Source organism: Nannizzia gypsea, genomic scaffold (assembly GCF_000150975.2).
Source record: "Nannizzia gypsea CBS 118893 supercont1.3 genomic scaffold, whole genome shotgun sequence".
NCBI lineage: Eukaryota > Fungi > Ascomycota > Eurotiomycetes > Onygenales > Arthrodermataceae > Nannizzia > Nannizzia gypsea.
In genome coordinates, this window is record NW_003345199.1 from 1,609,224 (window position 1) to 1,629,975 (window position 20,752).

Sequence of the window (20,752 nt, forward strand, 5' to 3'; positions counted from 1 at the left end):
TACAGAAGAACGAAACCTCTTTGATCTATAATACATCTGATAAGGCATTTCTGGCCTTCTGGATACTTTCCTTAGCTTCCGTTTCTATAGGTGGCATCGCTGGTCTGTTTCCGTCACGTATTACCATTCTCATTGAATCTTCCGTATGCCTCAATGCTTTTCGGCCTTCCTCACGGATATCTGTTTCCCAGGTCTTGCGAGCTAGGTCCCATTTCTTCTGTTGTCTCCAAACTGAGTATATTAAACCCACTGCAGCAAAGGTTCCAGCCTCGCTAAAAGAAGCAGTGGTAGTAGAGATGTATGTCAGCGCGGATAATGCCGATGTCAAGCCGGTAGTCGACAAGCTAAACATGACTAGGCTCTGTGCGAGAGAATGTAGTGGCATGACGGTGGATGCTGTGAGCTTGTTTCGGCTTTCCGTTATCTGTGTCCGCCATGGGGTGAACCCTGGGGTACTAGATGAGGATTTAGGTGGTGGGTCTCCTGTAGCTTGAACATATTTTTCACTGGCCGCAGTGGAGTCATCTTCTAGCAATCGGGCTTGTTGGAACCGTCCACCAATCCAGAGAGCTTCCTTTTCAGCCTGAGTGAGCCACTGTCTTTGCAGCAGGCTGGAGCATATCATTGGAACATCATCAACTCTCCAAAACAATTTCCACCACACTAAACTCTGCCAGCTCTTGCATCTGAAAGCTTCGTCTAGTGCGACTCGGAGCTCCTCGTGGGCCCTTTCCGCCCATCCTGATATCATGACATCCAGGGATTTCCGTACCTCTTCGGGTACGGAACTTGCTTGCACATCGGCCAATGTCTTCTTTTCGTGCTCCTCTATTTTGGCATCTGCTTCCTTCAATACGGAATCAAGTAAATGCCGGAGGTCAGGGGATACAGCTTGATCCGTGTGAGCCGCTGCCAGCCAGTCGATGATTGGTTGAATCCTGCTTCTGTCCCATCCCTCCTGGTAATCCGTTGCGTTTTGGGCTGACTCACGGAACTTGTCCAATGCCACTTCAGCACGGTCGATATCAATAAAGGAAACCTCTCCGTTGCTGTTCTCCGGAGCCTTGTCTAACGGTAACTGGAATACCGCTTTTAATGGGCCGAGCTCAGCCGTATCTGCTCTACCAATTAATCTGGCGAACGTAAACACCCCATCGACCCCATTGCCGCATATTATTGACCTGTGTACGGGGTATTGGATGTGTGTGGCAGGGCTCCCGTCAGTTGACGGAATGGCGACTGTTGCAACTTGTAGGGAGTTCGGAACTGGCTCTTTTATTGAGAAGATATTTGCGCCTAGTGGTGACATCTGGATTTCTAGGTTTGCTTTCCGTAAAAGGTTGGACGGTATCGAGATTGTCGGTAGAGGGCTGGCTCCAGATGATACTTGATATTTGTCCCCGTACCTGTATTGAAATTTCTAAGAATTAGCCTCATGTCATATCCAGCAAACAAACAGAGTAACCGACCTTATAAGAAAACTGCCCGATTCATTGCTGGTACGGGAGCCAAGTTGGTCTTCCCATGCTTCTTTCGGACCCAGCGGGTCAGCAAGTAGTAGCCGTACAAGTCTCGCAGAAGTCTGGGTATCACCCACGCCAAACACTATGGGTTAACAGTTAGTAGGGCTAAATAGAAAAGCCGCTGTGGCATTCTCACTCACCAGCAATGCGTATCAATGGGTTCTCCGTCTCTATTCCTCTTTGCGCTAACTGTAACCTGCTCAAGTCCACATAGTTTCCGGACGTATTTTTAAGCTCCTCCAAAGCTTTATACAGCTCTTGAAACCTCTCAGGGATGTTTTTTGTAGCACTGATAATCGAAGAACCAGGAAAAGTCGACGCGGAGCGAGTGGTTATTGACCTGGGCGCAGAAGTTGGTCTGCTGGAGAATCTGCGTATCTGCGAGCATGACGGGCAAAAGAATAATCGTGTGGCTAGGATCGGCGTCCTCTGGAGGAGGGAGACATGATATTTCCCAGGCATTGGGGTGGATGCGCAGATGGGCTGCGGGCTGTCGGTTTGGGCTCTTGATATCTTCTTCTCTTAAGCTGCTGATGCAAATAAAAACAAGCTTGTGTTTGACCAATACAGGGACGGTAAAAAATTTAGATGACTAAGCCACTTTGCGTACCAAAATGAAGTGGCTTGGCAAGTAATATGTAATAAATCGGGTAAATACGCTGTACAGAAATGGACTTCAAGTAAGAATTGGTATAGATGGTTTACATGGTAGCTATGGGTAGTATAACTATCATACATGGTAGTTTACAATCGTGATCATATAGTAGAGAGCCCTGAATTTTAAAGAGAATATTATAATTGACGAGACGAATTGTAAGGTTAAAGGATGAGCCGCCTGATTCCAGTATCGTTGTTATGCCTTGTAGTTACCAGAGCAAAGGAAACATAAAACCAAACCTGTCGTTTATGCGTCATTGTAGGGAGATATTACTATTGATATTTTTTTTCTTGTCCTTTTTTATCCTTCTTTTCTCCCGACATGTCGAGGACCAGAGAAATGGTTGGTGACGGACACCAGAAAGACATGCCGGTTAAGGGAAATGGAATTTATCAATTCCTTTTCGTTCGTGAAAACTTATTCAAGATTCATACAGGATATGCAACTTTTGCATTTCTCCTAGTGGAATTAAAAAGGTCTTGGTATCGTCACCGGGAAGTCATTCAATCAATTCAAAAGCAGTTAAGAAAAAGAGCAAAAAGAGTTCGGGTTTGCCACTGCCTGGGATAGGGGATAATTTGTGCGTCAATCCTGGAGTCATAATGATGGGATCAATGTCAAGGGATGAATGGATGAGGTAAGAATAGGACTAAGATGACGGCTCCCGCTTGCGAGGTCGACCGGACCCAGAGGACCTAGATGAAGACGTATTAGCTCAGCTCTATAAGTAATATTTAAATGAAAGCCGAGCGGCGCAACTTACATGCTAATCCTTCGGGCGACATTGGTCAGATGCGTATCGTTAGCCGCCTCTTGGGCAGCCCGTTCCAACGCCTGTCGCCGATCCTCCTCGGCACGCTTAGTGACTTCTTCATGGGTTGGTGGTAGTCGTTCGTTTTGTAGATCGACCTTTCGAGCGTCTTCAAAATTGTGGATAGCCTGTTTGATACCTTCAGCGCCCAGCATGAGGGTTCCAGCTGGCAATCGTCCACCAGTGGCGGTTTTGAGCTCGGTGACTCGCTCAGACTCCTCTCGGAGGACCTGGAATACACGGGATAGACGGCCAATTGCAAGGATCTTGTTTTTGATAGCACGTCGTTTAAACTCAGTACTTTCGGGATCGTTGGATGGAAGAGTTGGCGAAGGTGGAGTCTCGGACGCTGACAAGGGCGTCTCTTCTTCAAGTTCTTCCTTGGAGCAAGTGTTGAGGATGGCAATGAGCATATCCGTGATCTTTTCTCCGACGAACGGTAGAGACCAGGTAAAGACATCCATGAAGTTGGGAAGCCAGTAAGGATGTGGCGAACAGTTAAACTGGCGGATGTTCATGACATTGTTTTCGTACTTGAGGACGGCAGCTTTGTTGTTGTAGACATCAAGGTAGTTGGGCGCACTGAAGATGGTCATAACACTTGGGAATCCAGTCGTTCGAGTTTTGCGGTACATTCTATATCCTGCATCTTGGGCCTCGTGGGCTCGAATAATCGATAGCAGATTATTCTTCTCTAGAAATGCGCAGGCAGCATGGTAGGAGAAGAAGTATGAGCATCCTCGGACATTATTGTGGATGAAGTGTTCGCCTGTTTTCTCCTGTCCAAAGTCTTCCAGGGGGTCGGCCCATAGAATGTCACACATTAGTCCGTAGGTTGGTGGTTCTCTAAAACGGTCAATCTATAGCAACTGTCAGTATTCATATACAGCCGTTAATAAAAGGAGCACTTACTGTTTTAAGATCCTCCAACGTGTGTAACTCAGGGCTCAGGCCGCCGTGGATACAGAGGAACTGTTTGTTCATGATTGCGGCTAGAGGCAGGGCGCAGAATGACTCTGTGCAAGCATCATAGACCCTCTCGGAGTATTTGTGTTTGCACTCTAGCTTGAAGGTAAAGTAATCCGTGAGATGGCGACATTCGTGGTTACCACGCAGCAACCAAAGACTGTTGGGATACCATATCTTCAGAGTCCATAGGTACAGAACGCACTACGAAAAATATCAGTAAGAAATTCCCCAACATTTCATACCCGTCGTTTCACTTACCTCAATGCTGAAGTAGCCTCTGTCAACATAGTCTCCAAGGAAGAGATATCGTGTCTCCGCAGGGTCACCTCCCACTTCAAACAGCTTCATCAGATCGTAATACTGTCCATGAACATCACCGCACACTGTAATAGGAGCATCCATCTCGAGCAAGTTCGGCTCTGATCTGAGGATTTGTGCTCCATTAGTGATGATCCATAGTGCCTGCTCCTCTGTGAGACGACCTTCACGGAAGAAGTGCTGCTTGAGGAACTTTAGGTCTGGCTTGGTGGGATCTTCGCTGGACCAAAATTGCTCGTTCGTGGGTGTGTTGAAAGCCGGTGCTTGCACCTCTGAGATTGAACTGTCAGCAAAGTGCGCGAGGCAGTATAGTCTCTACATGTCTGTTTGTATGTGTAGAAATGGAGGGGGCCTTGTCAACAAACCCTTGCAGACTCGCTCCTGTGTGGATACCTGAGTGCCATCTTCCATAGTATGGAGGGTGAAGTCAATCTCAGGGACGGGCTTCTTCTCCGTGACCGCTTGCACCAGTTTCCCTTCCATGCTTGCTGCTTGTTCGGCGGATTGGATGGTGGCGCAGCCTGAGTTCTCAGTGGTCTGGGAGGGGTACTGTACGATATGCCTGTCAATCTCAACCGTGATACGGGTTAGCGAGGGGGCGCAGCTCGTCGATGGGCTTCTCGGCGATGCTAGAGCTGGAGCATATGCGGTTCAAGACGTGAAGAGTCGTAGCAAATGCCAGCGGCCAGGTTGAGGGTTCGTCGCGTGTTCGATGAATAAGTAGTTAGGGCTGACGACGTAGTAAAGATAAATAACTAGTCGACGAGCGTGGGTGGCTTTTCTATTTCAGATAGTTGGGCACTAGTGAAGACCAGGGTCGCTTGGCTAAGAGGCAGCTAGCCGTCCGTTCGAGCAAACAGGTCGTTGTTGTGCAAAGCCGCAGGCTGCGATGTAGACATTCAGGAGTTATCGCTTGTTGTCTCTCGAAGGTTTTGACGCTGAAGAGTTGCTCGCTAAGGTGGATGCGGCTTTCGCGGCTCTCCTATTTGCTGCGACTTCCATCTCCCGCCCGCATTTTACGAGCACCAACAACATCAACGTCATCACAAGCAGGATTGGGACTGGGATCATAAACAACAACGACAGGAGGTAGAGAGACCGGGCAAGATGTTTGATTCGGAGAGTAAGTGGTGCTGTGGGTTCGAGGATTGTGGATGGAGCTAACGACGGACCAGAACCTCATCCCATACTGGCGCAGATTCCGTTGACGGTCTCGCCGTTCATTTCTCTGCCTACAGCGACTACCCTGCCATATACATACAAGTCGATTCCCTCTTCTCTCCCGCCGTCTGTCACAGTTGACGCCAGCGGCTCAGAGAAACCAAAATATGTCGTCTCGTCCAGTGGCCATGCCGCTCACCCGGCTGATATACTCGCAACATGTCAGGCACTGGCGGACCACATGAAGAAGAGACAGTCAGAGGGAGAGGCTGCTATTAAGGAGTGGGAGGAGTCTATCAAGCAACGAGACTTGGCTGAGAAGCGTCGAGTTGCTCCTGGGTGGCTGGACCGGGAAGAGAAGCTACTACAACCAACCCACACGTCCGGACAAGGACATGCTTCAGCCGGGGCACATCAGAGTCTACTTGACCGGCCGGTAGCTGATCAAACAAACAAAGATACTTCTCCAGCCATGGAACCAAGGAGTGAAGGCATTGAACTTGACCGTGCATTTGGTGGACTTGGACTGAAATAATACAGTAGCTACGGCCATACCCCGAGGACATGATTACAGACATTCTCCAACAGATAACAAGGCCATCTAAGAAGTCTCTGGCATAGAGGTCGAATTTAATCTCATAAGATGAAGCTACTTCTTCACATTGCTCAAAAGCCAATTGCCTGGTTTTGTGACTAGAACTGTTGTCCAAACTGCAGAAGAGTCCCCCCAATACCTGTTCACCAATCTCGCGGAAGATGTTGGCTTATCGACCTAGTCATCATCCTCGTTTTGATATTCAAAGTTGACTCATGATGTGCCATTATAACCACCAAGTGTCAATAGTACTTGGTGGATGTGAAGTCGATGGTAGTCTTCCCAACAACCTTATCCTGTGAGGTGGTTTCAAACTTCAACGCCCCATCTTGGGCTTCGAATACGACTTTCACTGAGAATTTAATTCGGTATGAAATCACACCATTGATTAATTTCTTCTCGAAAAGATTGAAGTCAATGTCCGTGACGTCCACACATATTGTGCCGACCTTTTTGATACCTGCATGGCAAGTTGGGTCAGGAGGCGTTCGGTGAATGAAGTGGAAAGAATTATGCATACCCGTGTGTTTAACTCGTTCAGGTGCTTCTTTTAAATCGCACGAGTAAAGCACAAATTTCTTTATCATTGAACTGCCGGAATAATGTGTCTGAGCGTATTCAACGACTTGTGTATGGTTTTCGGTGTATTTCTCTCCCTGGTTACCTTGTCAGCCAAAACCATCTTGCCAATTTCGTTGACATACCTTGGCAATCATCCATTTCATGATCCCACCCACTACCTTTTTCCCCGTGAACTCGTGAATGTAAGCATCTCGTTCATTATCGATACCGTCCCGAAAGTTAATACTCCAGTCAAACCCATAATGGCGACGACATCTTTTAGTTGTTGCCTGGAGCCCCCAAAGACCTCGAAGCGCTGCTCCCTTGACAATTGCAGTTTGTCTGAATTGTGAAGGATTATTAGCTTTTGCCTAGTTAAATGGAGGTGCCCACTTACGGGTTGTCTGGGACAGTAATCGTGGTACCAAAGAATGCTGTTTCCATACTCTTTCGGAGGTACTCAGAATCGCCAAATCCACCAACAAGAATTATTCGCTAGTCCACGTCAACATGAATACAGCCAGTGGGCGAGAATCAAGTAAAAACCGTTTCATACGTTAATTATACCACTTTCTGCGTCCTCAGCGTCTTCTATTTGTTTGCGAACAAGCCCGATAATCCGGTTCACGACTGGGTCAAAAAGTTGTCGGATGTCGTTGCTAAGTTGACAGTCAGGTTACCTGCTACAGCTCATCCCTGGATTACTTCCTTACCTTGAAAGCATGACAAGGCGTTCTTCAGCGTCAAAATATTCGGACTTCACCTCGTTGGCTATCATGTTAAGGGGCAACTCGTGGATTCTGTCTTCTTCCATGTTGTAGCCAAAATCCTTTTTGATCATTTCGAATTTCCTCATGAACTCGCTTCCTGGGCCTTTCTTCTTAGAAGGAAGCATGTTAAAGGCCTTTCCAAAACGCCGAGACATTAGACTGTACAGATTTCTGTCTATAGCCGTCGACCCGCATTTGCCGCCTACAATGGCCGTGAGCAACCAAACTTGTCGTGGTGCTAATAACATCTAACACTCACCGATACCAGTGCAAAGTTCTTCAAAAGACAAAACCGGATCGACTTTGTTGATTAAGTATGTCGTTATATCCTTGTCATCTGTGAGATATTACCCCATATCAACGGCGGAATTTCACTTACCACTGTACCACCACCGCAATCACATACCAAAACTCCATCACCTGGCTATGAAACTGAATTAGCCATCGTTCAAACATACACATAGTTGGGACTAACCTGGACGGAAGCTCCAAGGCCATCTGTGGCTGTTTTCTTCAAAGCCGCAATGGCTGCGGCTTCTGGTTCCGTGACCATGAACATTTGGTCGCTAGGCCGTTCAATGTTATAGACGAAACCGGCACGTTGGGCGGCAGTCTTTGTCTGCGCTTTTGCTTGGTCCGACCAAATCGCCGGCACTGTAAACCAATACTCAATCGGGGTGATTCGAAGCGTCTCCTTCGTGACCTGCTTTTCAATCATTTTAAAGACATGCGCCCGAACCTCTGTGAGGAAGTCTGCTACGACATCCACTGCCGTTTTGCCATGAGGGAGTTGCAAAATACCCAATTTGGAGGCATTTTCAAGGTTATTGTCGTCAAACACCCCAAGGGCCGTATTTTGATCCAAGAGCAACTTTGTCCAAGAGAAGGAAGTCATGCCAGGCTCAACTTGAAACCCCCATCGAATGCTATTGCTTCGTATGTCTTCAAATTGGTAGGCGATACGTGAAGGTGTCTTGAACACCGTTTCAGTGTCCCTCGACGGGCCTGGCCATGTTCCAATGACAATGATATCCTTTATATCACTGCTCGTGGTGCTTACATAGCTGGCTCCTTGTCACTTGTCAGCTTGCTTCTTCTACTGATGTCAGTGGCCACCTCACCTGTAAATGTGGTTCCATAGTCAATACCGACTATAATTTTATGTGTTGGAAGCATTCTGTTGAGCCCTTGAGGCTGTTGACGTGCTCCAGGTTTTTTGGGTGCCCTGGGCTTTTGGTGCACTGTTTTCGGAGACTTTTTGCCTGGCTTCGGTGCCATATTCAATGTTGTTGAATCTGACCCCGTCGCTACTTGCTGAGTCCTATAAATTGTTACTGGATAGCTCTGAGAGAGCCGGTGTGTAGTAGAAAGAGAAATTTGTTCCAGCTTGTTGTTGTTGTTGTTGTTGTTGTTTCTTTGTGCTTCCAAAAACCTCACTTAGCTCATGGAAATTCTGCAACACAGGAAATTGCCGGCCCGAGAGAAATAATTCCAACTTCATCAGTGCCTTCACTTTTCATGATCCTACACCCAACTGCCACCAGATTTCGGTGGTCAAACCATAGATTACAATTGTGAGATGAACCCTCCAACGCCTGGAGGAGCTTGTGGGTACAAATCAGATATTGACAGGGTGAGCTTCTCTGATGTATGTTAACGCGTCTTCCCTATAGTTCGGCTATTCCAATTCCCAGTGAGACTTGAACTTGCTAACTTTTTTTGAATAGCAGATCACAACTGATAGTAGTGAGGAGTTGGAAGGCGTGTTATTATTGAGGACTCATTATTCACTGGCGGGGATTGTTACAGACCCTTCCAATCCTGTAAGTCTGTTGGCAATACAGCTCTTTATTCCATTACTTACCTGTTTACATAGTTTCAGTTACCCAGCAACTCAGAAGTGCTAAACACTGCAGGCGATCCTGGACGTGATCAGCAAACAAACACCAATGAAATGGACACACTGAAGTCCCTAAGATCACAGGTAGAACACCTGAGATCTAGGCTGAGGAGCCGAGAAGATGAATTCAACCAGAGGCTTCAGCGTAATGAGGATTTAATACTGAAGCTCCGCAGCACCGTCAAACACCGCGGACATCACATCCATTTCCTCGAGGATAATATCAATTCCATGAAGGCAGCATTAGCTAATCGCAATAACAAGATCGCATCTCAAAAGCTCTGTATTAGGGAGTTGGAGCAGAAGGTAGAATCCTTTGCCCAAGATTTCGGTATTATGCAAGAAAGCTATCAAAAACTACAAGATGATCTTCGCGTTGCTCAAGAAGGTGCCCTTCGCTCAATCAAGAGAGCTTCGTGGGTCCCTAGTGAGGATGGGGCGGTCCGCAATGAATTCTCCAAACTCGAAGAAAATCTCAAATCATGGGCAAAATATTATGCAGTTCCAGATATAAACTATCTGGAGGCTCTTTCGAACGAGGAGAAAGTGGAAATAACAGACTTTCTTAAGGAACATATCTCCCGGCCAAATTTCGATGCTTTGCTGGGAACATTGTCGCCACTTTTGAAGAAGCGATTCCCTCTTCTCATCACCCATGCCATGCTTGCTACGTATATCTTCAAGATAGTCTTCCACAACCCCTTCTTTGCACTCGAATATCTCAATACAAGCTCAAACGCTGTTCCTAAAGCCGCAATGTTTGAACTATACAATGCTATGATAAAGGGTCAGCAACGCCATACCTACCACATTTCTGAGGTGCAAGGAAAAACTAATTTTGATATAGTGCTTCCGTCTGAGGCGCACATATGGCGCTCTCAGATGTTGCGTCTTTTGTTAACGACTCCTGCTAGTCCGTCTGAATTGCCATTGCTGACGCCGCAAGCACTCCAGATGTTCAGTTCCACGATGGCTGAAAAATTCCTCAGGGGACCCGTACGTTTGCTTTTAAAGATAGACCAATCTTCAGCACAGCAAGGTAATTGCATGCTCCAGGATCTGTGCCACGTGTTCAGCGCTGCCGCAGAGTTATCTTTGTCGTTATGGTGTCAGCGAACCACCATGGGCTGCCGCCTTATCACGCTAAGTAAACCGAAGCAATTTTCCCAAAAATGCCAGTTGATGGTTGCTCACCGTCTTCATCACCTCGATGAAGACGATAGCAGATTGGATGGCAAAGAAGTATTGGCTATCATTCAGCCTGCAGTTGTTGCCTTTGGAAACGAGAACGCAGAAAATTATGACAAGGGGAAGGTTTGGTCGCGGGCAATTGTTCTTGTCGATGAGGGAAACTAAAGTCGTTTGCATGTACCTGACTTCTCAATTTTTTTAGTAAAAGTTGTGGAGACCAGATCTATGATGTATTTCCCTTATGGAATCCTATCCTATTCAATCACTTTACACATAATTAAATTCCCTGGTGATTGGCAGCAAGTAGTTAGTTTAAGAGATGACGTTGGAACAAGGTTTGATCTTATCATTGTTATCATTTTTTTCTTACTCCACCAAGCCCCCTCAACGTCTTTCAACAAGCCTCCCTCAGCCTCCAAAACAAACAAAAGACACTCTTCCAATTGACCATTCGGGCGAGCAAGTGCCAATACTGAAACTACAGTTCATTATTACAATGGAAGTCCTCCGCGAAGCACCGAATACCTCCTCATTCATACCTCTTGCGGAACATCAGTCGCGAACGCCTGCCTCGTTCTACTCTGGGCCGCCAATTCTACACCACTTCAGCGAAAGATGTAAAGTCGTCATCCTCGAGCGTGACTTATTGGCGTCTCCCGCTTTGAATAATCTACGGTCGTCTGCTTCTACGGATGCTTCGAATGGCGCGACGGAGGGAGTACGCGGTGCCGCTGTTGGTACAGCAGAGGATGAGGCAATGGTAGATGACAAGGAGATATCATTCCAGGGAGTCAGTGTCTGGGTTACTTCTGAGTATGTTGTTTATTATGCTAATGGATCTCTACTCCTAACTACATTGTGGTAGCTATACTAACTTCCGGCAGGAAACTACTATTGTTTTCTAGTGAGACATCCAGCGGTGTCGCGATCCCATACCCATTAATATCTTTACATGCGATCCAACGACTTCCCTTGCCCAATTCCTCCGATAACGATTCGGTGCAAGGCCTTTACATGCAGCTGGCTACCACTAGCGGAGGAGACGAGAATATGGACGAGGATGTGGACGAGGATAGCATTTCGCTTACAATCATTCCTCTGCCTACTCCTTCCGCCCAACCTACCGATCAGGAAACGTCAGCTGAAGAGGAAGATAAAAAGACTCAGTCCCAAATTGAGGCTCTCTTCGAAGCTGTATCTGCCTGCTCAAATCTCCACCCAGATCCTGTCGATCACGATGATGAAGACAGATACGAAGATGCGGACGAAGGTGAGGAATTCCACCAACAGCTCCAAGGTAGTGCCTTGTTTCAAAATGGTCTGATTTTTCCTGGAAACAACACAGGTGGCCTACCTCCAGCTCTACCTGGAAGTGGCGGCTGGATCACAGCGGAGAATGCTCACGAGTACTTCGACGAAGACGGAAACTGGAAAGGCGGAGAAGAGGCTCCTTTGGGTGCGGGAGCGGGTACCGTAAGACCACGAGACGATGATGATGAAGGAATGGATGAGGCCGATACCTTGAACAACGAGAACGGAACGACTGGGGACGAAGCGAAATGGCGAAGAACTGAGTGATGTTCCACTGTCTTACTCAGTGTTAGTTTCAATCTCGACCTTCTGTGTTTATACCCCACCCAATAAAGCCGGAGCGAGTTGACTATTGTAACTTCCTCTTGAAAAGTATTAGACATCAATAATAACATAGCTCATCGGGGCTTCCGTTTTGCGATCATACCCTTTGGCGCTATACCATTTGCTCACACCTGACTAGGGCGAGGACGGTAAGGCGAGGAATACACACCATTTACTCGTAAATGGATGGGCCTCTATAGTCAATGAACTAGCTGATCTGCGTCATTTTTACTTCCTTAGGTCATAAGCATGGATTTTCATATCGCTGCCACAGCAGATACCCCTTTCAGCTTTACGAAGCTCCCTGAAGACTTACTATAACTGACATTTTCATAACGGACTTACTCATATTTCGGCTTTTCCATATCTACTTATACTACTTAGAGTGCTCTATAAGTCTAAGTCTATACTCGAGCGATCTTGACCAGCCTACCAAGTTTCCTGTCTATTGCAAAACTGTCCTCTAAGAATAACACTATCAAAAACCCCATGCTCCAATTCGCGTAATCATACCCAACGAGCCATCCGGTTTGTGCTGGTGAAATCGACGGGTGATACCCTTCCACTTGCTTCAGATACCCTAACCGGGATTGCAGGAGTTCCCTGTCGGACAAGGCCCGAGATTCGAATGGCACCTGCTGGCGGAGCTGGTAATGGATGATGCAACGACAAGGTACCACCGACAGAGGATCTGCGAGGCTCGTTACTCGCGCCCTATGTTTTCTTTTAGTCGGAAACTTGAATATACCAATACCACAGCAGGTACTAACCTTAGTGTCCTTGGGGGTATCTCCGGAATGCTCGCCTCCAATCTGGGAAGGTCGTTGTTCAGGTGTAGGCCCTGACGGGGGGAAATTGCTGAGCGGTATCATGGCGCCTTTATGAATGTCAGAAAATATGCTGCTGAGCTAGTGATTTAAAGCTTACCTTGCTCTCGCCGATCGCTGGTGTTACCAGTAAGAGCTATGATGCACTTGATTCCATAGTACATCGCAATAAGGCCCGTAAATATGACGAGTATCAGTGTCACCGAAAGTAAGACTAGCAGCACAAGGTTACTTTCCATTGTTTCAACCATGATGGGGTGACCAGGAGGGATCTGATTAATTCTGTGAACTGTGATCGTGAACGAAGTCAAGTACGCTGTTAGTAGTGACAGAGCAGAGAACATAGAATGTTGGTAGTACACGGCTATTTATGGCCTTGTAGCCTATGAATTTTAGAGGTCTAGTCCTACATGAATCAAAGTATTGTTTGGCGGTAACTATATCGGACACAAACAAACGTAAAGCTATAGTCAAGAATCTGAACGATATGTAAGAATACATATTTGTTTAGATACTTATGCCGGTTTGATATATAAGCTGTTGTAGCAAACAGTAAATACTTCTATTCGGCCGTAAATACCAAGAGCAAAGAACAAAAGTGGAATTTTAATCTTAACCCAAAGGACAAACTAATAAGGTGTCTACTCTGACATCACGGTAGGGATAACGAGTCTATCGGAAATGGCTGTAGGTGGAATGTCGTATAGCAAGCAGACAATCAACAGGATGGAGTAAGTGACATGCTAAGGAAAACGAAACGGCCTGGCCCTTAGAGAGGAGGAATATGCGCAATCTCAGTAGTCAACCTTGGTCCAACGGGCTTCCCCAAGAGATCCAGCAAGTTATCGATGATAGCTTTGGACATAACTTGTAGGGCCCCTGGTTGAAGCAGTGTCATAAAGATGGTGGAAGTCTTGCATCCTTTCTCCAATTCTACTCCATCAAAACGGTCTCTGAGCCAAAGGATTGCTTCCGGAGCGCCAGTAACGGCCAAGACGGTATGTATAGATAGCAAGTCTCGTTTGTAGTCAATAGTTGCACCTTCAGAGCAATACTTCTCTACTAGGGCATCTGTATCGGCTATGGGGCTAATCTCGTCGTTTACTGACTTGAGAATTAGAACAGGAGCTTTGGGTATTCCTTGAGGCAGAGCGTTATGATCGAGAATCACCTTCACTCTGGGATCAGCAAATAAACCAGACTCTTTCCCTCCCCTAAAGTAACTGAATATATCCTCCTGTCTGAAATCCAAAGAGATAGCCCCAGAGCATTTTGTGCCTGCACTCATGAATTTATCCCGAAGTTCAGGAATGAGGTATGACCTTAAAATGGGTTTCATATAGGTATATTCCTGTGAAAGCCCAATAACGCCGGAGACAATTATTCCAGCGTCAAACCCTTCGTTAAGACTTTGCAAAGCTGTGGTGATACTCGGAACTAGGCCACCCAGCGCTGCTCCAACAATTTTCAGCTCTGGAGCGTACGTGGAATGTAAGTCTACAGCGAAGCCACTCGCAACACTCCCTCCAGACGTACCCCAGAGGCCTATAACCGCGTCTGGGTCTACGCCAGTAAATGGAGAAGACGCAATAGTAGCTCTAATCCCGTCTAAAGTTGCGTAACCAGCACGCCAATGCGCCAAGAAGGCAGCAATAGAACCTTCGTAGTCCGGTATAGTGACAACCCAACCGTTCTCGAGAGCAGCAGTTATGAGAAGCAACTCACTTTGCACAATGATCGTTCCAAATAGACCGCCTGGATCAGAGTTGAGCTGTAGAGCATATGACGGAGCACAGTTGACGAATGCTGCATCTTCAACAACTTGGTACGACAAAACCCTCGACATGTTGGCGTTGTGAGGAATAAGGATTGTCGAAACAGTGGCTGTTGGTTCACCAAAAGTATCTGAGGAGCGGTAAAGGACCTGGTAGGTTGCGGCGAGGTCGATCGGAACAGACCGGAACAAAGCAATAGGGAAAGGCGGTATGCGGCGCCTCAAGATAGTCCCCGGCTCAGCGTCTTCATATCCCGGAGGAGGTTGGTAAAAGGGGTCATCAGAGGGAGGAATCGGAACATCCTCAGCTAGCGGGAGGACCACAGACTCGATGGGGTTTGCATAGGAGATAGAGCCGAGCAAGAAGAGACATAGCGTTGGGGCGAGTCGGGAGATAAACATTGTTGTTTACAGTCTATATTAGGCTTTAAGGTGTCGGAAAGAACGGCAGCAGAGGCGTAGGGTATCTCAGGAAAAGGGAAGAAAAGGGTTTATGCCTCGAGAGCCATGAAAATTAGGGAGCGAGAGTATATCAATAAGGCCCATGGAGAAGAGACAAGCTTCAATCTACTTCTCATACAATACATAGGAGCTTCATGGAATCTTCCTCGGCCCATACTGAGGGAAGGCGTGATTGGCAGGCTATTCCTGCTCAACTATTTTCTTAGATGGAAAGAGATTGAACACCATAGACGTAAGAGTTGCGCATCAACCAGTCGACTGGTTAGTGGTAACTATTACGCCTACGACTGACTCGGTGGCCAGTTGATGAAACCACTTTGTGCCTCACAAAGTCTGACCTGATAACTAACTGCTAGTGATAGACGCCAGCGGCGACGACTCCTTTGCCATATCCAATTTGATATTCCGGAACCCATGGCTTAACATAATGTTTGATATCATTTTATGTCGTTTGATGTTGTTTAATTGCTATGTGGCTAATCAATAAGGTCATTTACAAGCGCCGTTTGTCGATCACAACCGCGGTTGCTGAGAGGCGCGCTTAGTCATTGGTGGATTTCCTGCGGGTATAAAAAGGAAACTGTAGGAACGACATCTCGTGTTTTGGTGAGTTTTTGATATCCTACGAAGTCGCGAAAATATGTATAAATTTGCCTGGATTATGGCTTATCCGAATGGAAATTAATACATATTGTCCTCCGCGTCTTCATATCCCCCATTCCCGGCCCGCTCGCGTAATATGCGCCGGACTGCTTTGTTGCTCTCCTCATCGCACAGCACAGACGCCTCTCCATGTTTACTCCTACCATCGTTCTCATCCTCTTTGTCAAGCCATGCCTGAGCTTTCAGAATAAAATTGTCTGAAAATCTTTGGAGCGCTTTATACCAAGCGATGCTTTTGTGTCCTTCTTTCTTTTCCCCAAGCATCCTATCCAACGCCGTTTGAGTAGGGTGCACGATATCAAGTCTTAGTTTCCCAGTGGTAGGATCAAAGTATTTAGAAATACCAAGTGAATCCATGCCGTCTATGTTGTCCAAGGAGTGGCGAATATCGTCAAGAGGAGGTTGGTGTGCTAATTCCGCCAGATCATTTTCTGGCTGCTGAGTTATCGAGCAGCGTTGTACGTAAGGTAGTAGGAATATACCTTCATCATCGTTGTCATCCTCGCGGCCACCGTCGTCTTCTAATTCCAGTTCTTCGGGTGTATAGCACCCTTCATATGCTTCAACGTCTATCCCCCTCCGTCTGCCGTGTCTATTGTGTCCATGTCTGTGCCGTCCAGCTACCTGGCCTACTGCTCGCCGACATCTTGAAACACTGCTCCGTCCTATCATCGTCACCGCCGCGAAAATATACTTCCAGCAAATGACTACGACGAGCACAACGTATACTGCTGCCGCTAGGAGGAGGACGAAGTCGGCCATAAAGAGGGCATAGGCGAGATACTCTTCCTGCTCTGCCTGTGACTGTGACGGTGACTGTGACTGGACATCACGCCGCCCTATCCCAGTGCCAGTTTGTAATGACGTCGACACACGCCTGACAAGCACGAAAAGGTTGGTACTGCCCATGCTGACGCTGCTCGATGCCCTAAGGTGATCCTGCCCGGAGAGGTAAGACGATGACGATGACGATGCTGTGACGACGTTGCTGTCGAGGGTGTGATGTAGGTGACGCAGGAAGTTGCCGTCGCCAACAAAGCCCAAGCAGTGAATGAGAGCCTACGGCCACAGCTCAGACGCCGGACAGCAGCCAGCACTCGCAGCTTCGAGGTGGGCGAGCTCGTAGACTCCAACAGAAAGAGGCAGATAGACTTCGCTGCTACCGCATGACTGCGCTTGCAGAGTCGATGATGCTATGCTGGCAACGGTCGTCCTTGCCTGTAACGTCATTTACTGGAATGCTAAATAGAGAAAGATACCTCCTGGCTGTCGCTGCCCTCGCACCTTCTCCACCGTATCAAGGACGATATCTCTGCCAAAATGGGCTATTCTGAGCTGAAAAAACAGGCTGCGAAGTCCGTCTTTTCCTCAGCTATCTTGTGGTGGTGATTTTGGCCCGTTTTGAGCTCGTTCAGGGGCTGTTTAAGAGCACTGATACCCAAGGTCTGAAGCTCAACATCGACAGCCAGCATGTACCTCCTTCGACGGTGACATCACGACGTCAACTTCAGCATCTTCTCAACCACGGTATGCTCATGACGACGACGAGGTGATGATGGCATCCGTGGCGATGAATTCGTCTATAAAAACCCCCTGCTCAATCGGATTCCTCCTTCTCCTCTTTCCATCTTACCATCACGCAAACCACGACCGTCCACCGAGAAGAAACGACCAAAGAGACGACTTCACCTCGTTTCTTGCAAACACCACTTCGACCGTCGTCCCTCGCTGTCCTACCAAAGGACATATATTTATATTTATATAAATAAAAAACAACCACAGCAGGGTTAGTATCTTCTACTCCTCCCCCTATTCTCCCCCCAGCTGCATACCAATCACTGAATTAACCCCATAGCATCCAAAATGCCTGCTACTAACAACAACAACAACAACGGCTGGGGTAATGTCCGCCGTGTGATCCTCACCATGAGGTCCATCAACCGCGTCGTGGTGCACAACACCACCAGGGGCTTCTCCCTCCAGATGCCACTGGGCTTCTGGAGGGCCCTTCGTCCTGTGCCGGCGCACAACCCCTTCGCCCAGGGTCAAGGGCAGCAAACCGCCGCATCGCGCGGAAACATCACCAAAGGGCGCAAAAAGAAGAAGGTCCAAAAGAAAAAGAAGCGGACCTAAGGGGTTGCTTCTTGCGTCTTGTGTCTTGCGTCTTGCTTTCTGTTCAAAAAAAAAAAATCATTAAAACAAAAAACCTCCAAAAAAAAAGAATCTGCTTTTACTGTCTGGTTGCTTGTATGTTTGTCTGCATGTACGTTTGCCTGTATGCCTGTTATGTTCGCGATCATGTACAAAACAAAAAATACTAAAGTTCGTTGTCGTTTCTACCTTCTATCTCCTCGTAGCCATCGTAGATACTGTAAGACCTCGTAGTTTGTAGAATGACTTGTCCATCCAGGGATGTAACTAGTAAATAGGTAAAGTAGTTGTTGGCTTGAAGACAGGATATATTCTTCCTATATCTGCTATACTTCTTCTCTATAGTAGTCATATGTCTAGGCAAGGCTATACACAAGGAGGTTGTAGTTAGTGTTATTATGTCTAGTAAAACGGAACGAGAGACTAAGCACCTCCTACAAGGGGCAAGAACAGCTTAAAGACAAGGCCATTTATTAGAATACGACTGAACAGAGTCCTAAACAGTTTATGAGTCTACTAAAGAACGAATTTTCAGCATATCCGACTCCCAAGGAAAAACGCCCAGTTAGAACACGATAGTAGCATATTTAACAGCCAGAATACAGTGAGATAGTAGTGCAAAGACCGTAAGAGGACGATAGTATGAAGAGAAAAGGAGATGTTTGGCCCATGGCCTTTCAAGTTTTGGAACAATAAGGGGGTATAAAGAAAGAAACAGGAAAAAACACAGCAGATGAGAGGCTCAAAGGGACTACAGACGCATTCAGAAGACGAGGAACGAGACAGATGGTGGCCGTATATATAGGGGCATTAGATTATCTCAGGAGAGACAAGTAAATTATTTTTCTCTTTTCATCCGTCCATCTCCACGTCTTCCCGTTGAGCTGGCATGGGAATAGGAACCTTGCGGTCCAAGTCACCTTCAAAAGGAGGAGGCTGTGGCATATTTTGGGTGTTGGTGTTGGTATTGTTGTTGTTAATACTGGCGGATGGCTTCGGTCGTCGGAGTGTATCACACCAGTTTTCGGCGCTGACCAAGGTATCATTTACGACCTTGCTGACTTGGCCCATCATATCAAGGCCTTCTTCAGCCAGTACAAGGACGCGGAAAGCTCTGGTTCTCATTTCGGATTCAGGTGCAGAGCCGTCTGCGGGTACGTTGGAGTTGAACGCGATACGGAACCGCTGGGGGAGGGATGTGAGGTGCCTTCGGACGAGGTTGCGGGCGTTCTCTGGCAGGGCTCCGCCAGCGTACTTGGACACAACGTCGACAACCATTTTTAGCGTCTGCAGGACGTCTCCTTTAACCTGCTGGATTTGCTGTGAGAGTACAGCTGGACTCTGCTGCTGGGTACCTTCTTCACTCGCCTTGTTTTCCGTATTCGACTGGTTGGTAGAGTCCCATTCTCTGAGAGCTTCCTTCAGACTGCCCACGGACGTCCCAATTCGTGTATTTGCCCACTGCAGCCAGGTGAGACAATATGTCAGGCTTCTCAGCGACTCTTCGCTCATCGCTACTCCGAGACCCGAGGTGGATATCATGAGTCGGTTTTGCCAGGAGTACTGTGTCTGAGACTGCTGCTGGGGCTGTTGATTTCCCTTGTACAGTTCATCATATTTCGGGGAAGAAACATTATCATAAGGTGGTAGGGGTTCGGACGAAAGGGTTGATGACCGTCTTGAATGGCTAGTCCGGAGATCGTGCATGCCTTTCTCAATATCTGCAGTCTCAACAGCTTGATTATTGCTGCTGCCGGAGCTGGAATTGGCATTGGGTTTAGAACTGTTGTTAACGCTCTCTCTTCGCTGGAGGGCCCAGCGGAGGCCACCTTCAACCCCGGTCCGTCTGCCAACCGAGCCCACGGTGTTCAGGACTTGGGGGCCAATGTTCCGCTCAATGAACTCGGCTCCGTATTTAAACTTGGGAGAGTATGTTTTGGATGATGTGTAGACCGACATGGAACTATTAATGGCGGAAGATAGCAACGGGTGTGATGTGATCAGGGACAGCAACGGCTCCGGCTCTGTTGATTCCGGAGCTTGAGAGGCGGAATTATTGGGAGTCCTTGACGGGACAGGAGTATGTGTATATTCTATTTGATCGCAGTACGAGTCAGCTAAGGGTCTTTGGAAAGAAGAACGGGTGGTTGACATGGGAAGATTCATCGTACCTGAGCGTAGTCCTTCCAGGGCCTGAGCGGCCTCGATATCGTCCATAGAGATGACACTGGTACCGCGTCTCGAGCGAGTGTCACTGCCGACGCTGTCGACCTCCATGTCATTGGAGTTTGCCTGCTCCGCGCTGGGAGGATGGTATTGGGGAGGAGGAGAGTCCGTCATGGTCATGACCTGTGACTGCTGCTGCAGCTGCTGTGATTGTGGCGTATAGCCAGGAAGGGCCGACGGGGTATTCTGCGACTCGAGCTGCTGGAGAGCAGCCTGGCTTCCTGCATTACTCGGCGGGGAGGCCTGAATCATTGTCATGTCCCAACCGCGCTCAACAAGAGCAACAACAACAACCGCCTTTCTGTTCGCCTGCTCGTCGTCGCTCTGCGGTTTTGCGGGTTTCACGTGAAAGACGACGGGTAGTTTGTTCTTGGCGTCGGGGGGGTGATCTAGTTATATTAGCACGAGTCTCAGCGCTTTCGACAGGCTTTGACGGGCGTTGTCGTTGTAGATATCTGGCTTCCCACGACCAAGGACGAGTGATGGCACAGGACGAGAGGGCAGAGAAGAGAAGAGGAGGCGGAAGAAGGAGGCCTCGAGCTTGCTGGGCGGAGTTT

The 20,752-nt window shown here is 47.6% G+C and overlaps 10 protein-coding genes across 10 annotated transcripts; 3 read left to right on the top strand and 7 right to left on the bottom strand.

The window, feature by feature from the left end:
- Positions 1 to 25: 25 nt before the first annotated feature.
- MGYG_04011 (hypothetical protein) lies at positions 26 to 1,985 on the bottom strand (the record flags this gene model as incomplete). The annotated part of the gene is made up of 3 exons (XM_003173791.1): positions 26 to 1,406; positions 1,470 to 1,605; positions 1,664 to 1,985. 3 exons carry the CDS (start codon positions 1,983 to 1,985, stop codon positions 26 to 28), a joined length of 1,839 nt encoding a protein of 612 aa, XP_003173839.1.
- Positions 1,986 to 2,830: 845 nt separating this feature from the next.
- Positions 2,831 to 4,762, bottom strand: MGYG_04012 (serine/threonine-protein phosphatase 2B catalytic subunit; the record flags this gene model as incomplete). The annotated part of the gene is made up of 5 exons (XM_003173792.1): positions 2,831 to 2,876; positions 2,945 to 3,852; positions 3,905 to 4,162; positions 4,220 to 4,551; positions 4,645 to 4,762. The coding sequence occupies 5 exons, from the start codon at positions 4,760 to 4,762 to the stop codon at positions 2,831 to 2,833; spliced, it is 1,662 nt and encodes a 553-aa protein (XP_003173840.1).
- A 624-nt stretch (positions 4,763 to 5,386) lies between these two features.
- MGYG_04013 (hypothetical protein) lies at positions 5,387 to 5,975 on the top strand (the record flags this gene model as incomplete). The annotated part of the gene is made up of 2 exons (XM_003173793.1): positions 5,387 to 5,402; positions 5,455 to 5,975. 2 exons carry the CDS (start codon positions 5,387 to 5,389, stop codon positions 5,973 to 5,975), a joined length of 537 nt encoding a protein of 178 aa, XP_003173841.1.
- A 302-nt stretch (positions 5,976 to 6,277) lies between these two features.
- On the bottom strand, positions 6,278 to 8,644 carry MGYG_04014 (hypothetical protein; the record flags this gene model as incomplete). The annotated part of the gene is made up of 9 exons (XM_003173794.1): positions 6,278 to 6,691; positions 6,740 to 6,938; positions 6,994 to 7,091; positions 7,153 to 7,255; positions 7,310 to 7,568; positions 7,626 to 7,695; positions 7,746 to 7,790; positions 7,842 to 8,437; positions 8,488 to 8,644. The coding sequence occupies 9 exons, from the start codon at positions 8,642 to 8,644 to the stop codon at positions 6,278 to 6,280; spliced, it is 1,941 nt and encodes a 646-aa protein (XP_003173842.1).
- Positions 8,645 to 8,945: 301 nt separating this feature from the next.
- MGYG_04015 (hypothetical protein) lies at positions 8,946 to 10,622 on the top strand (the record flags this gene model as incomplete). Its single annotated transcript, XM_003173795.1, has 4 exons — positions 8,946 to 9,014; positions 9,094 to 9,189; positions 9,243 to 10,053; positions 10,114 to 10,622. The coding sequence occupies 4 exons, from the start codon at positions 8,946 to 8,948 to the stop codon at positions 10,620 to 10,622; spliced, it is 1,485 nt and encodes a 494-aa protein (XP_003173843.1).
- A 331-nt stretch (positions 10,623 to 10,953) lies between these two features.
- On the top strand, positions 10,954 to 12,035 carry MGYG_04016 (hypothetical protein; the record flags this gene model as incomplete). The annotated part of the gene is made up of 2 exons (XM_003173796.1): positions 10,954 to 11,270; positions 11,342 to 12,035. The coding sequence occupies 2 exons, from the start codon at positions 10,954 to 10,956 to the stop codon at positions 12,033 to 12,035; spliced, it is 1,011 nt and encodes a 336-aa protein (XP_003173844.1).
- A 564-nt stretch (positions 12,036 to 12,599) lies between these two features.
- MGYG_04017 (hypothetical protein) lies at positions 12,600 to 13,170 on the bottom strand (the record flags this gene model as incomplete). Its single annotated transcript, XM_003173797.1, has 3 exons — positions 12,600 to 12,806; positions 12,863 to 12,969; positions 13,020 to 13,170. The coding sequence occupies 3 exons, from the start codon at positions 13,168 to 13,170 to the stop codon at positions 12,600 to 12,602; spliced, it is 465 nt and encodes a 154-aa protein (XP_003173845.1).
- A 518-nt stretch (positions 13,171 to 13,688) lies between these two features.
- MGYG_04018 (lipase 3) lies at positions 13,689 to 15,095 on the bottom strand (the record flags this gene model as incomplete). The annotated part of the gene is made up of 1 exon (XM_003173798.1): positions 13,689 to 15,095. The coding sequence occupies one exon, from the start codon at positions 15,093 to 15,095 to the stop codon at positions 13,689 to 13,691; it is 1,407 nt and encodes a 468-aa protein (XP_003173846.1).
- Positions 15,096 to 15,836: 741 nt separating this feature from the next.
- On the bottom strand, positions 15,837 to 16,727 carry MGYG_04019 (hypothetical protein; the record flags this gene model as incomplete). Its single annotated transcript, XM_003173799.1, has 2 exons — positions 15,837 to 16,249; positions 16,301 to 16,727. The coding sequence occupies 2 exons, from the start codon at positions 16,725 to 16,727 to the stop codon at positions 15,837 to 15,839; spliced, it is 840 nt and encodes a 279-aa protein (XP_003173847.1).
- A 2,094-nt stretch (positions 16,728 to 18,821) lies between these two features.
- Positions 18,822 to 20,447, bottom strand: MGYG_04021 (hypothetical protein; the record flags this gene model as incomplete). Its single annotated transcript, XM_003173800.1, has 2 exons — positions 18,822 to 20,062; positions 20,141 to 20,447. The coding sequence occupies 2 exons, from the start codon at positions 20,445 to 20,447 to the stop codon at positions 18,822 to 18,824; spliced, it is 1,548 nt and encodes a 515-aa protein (XP_003173848.1).
- Between the last annotated feature and the right edge of the window lie 305 nt (positions 20,448 to 20,752).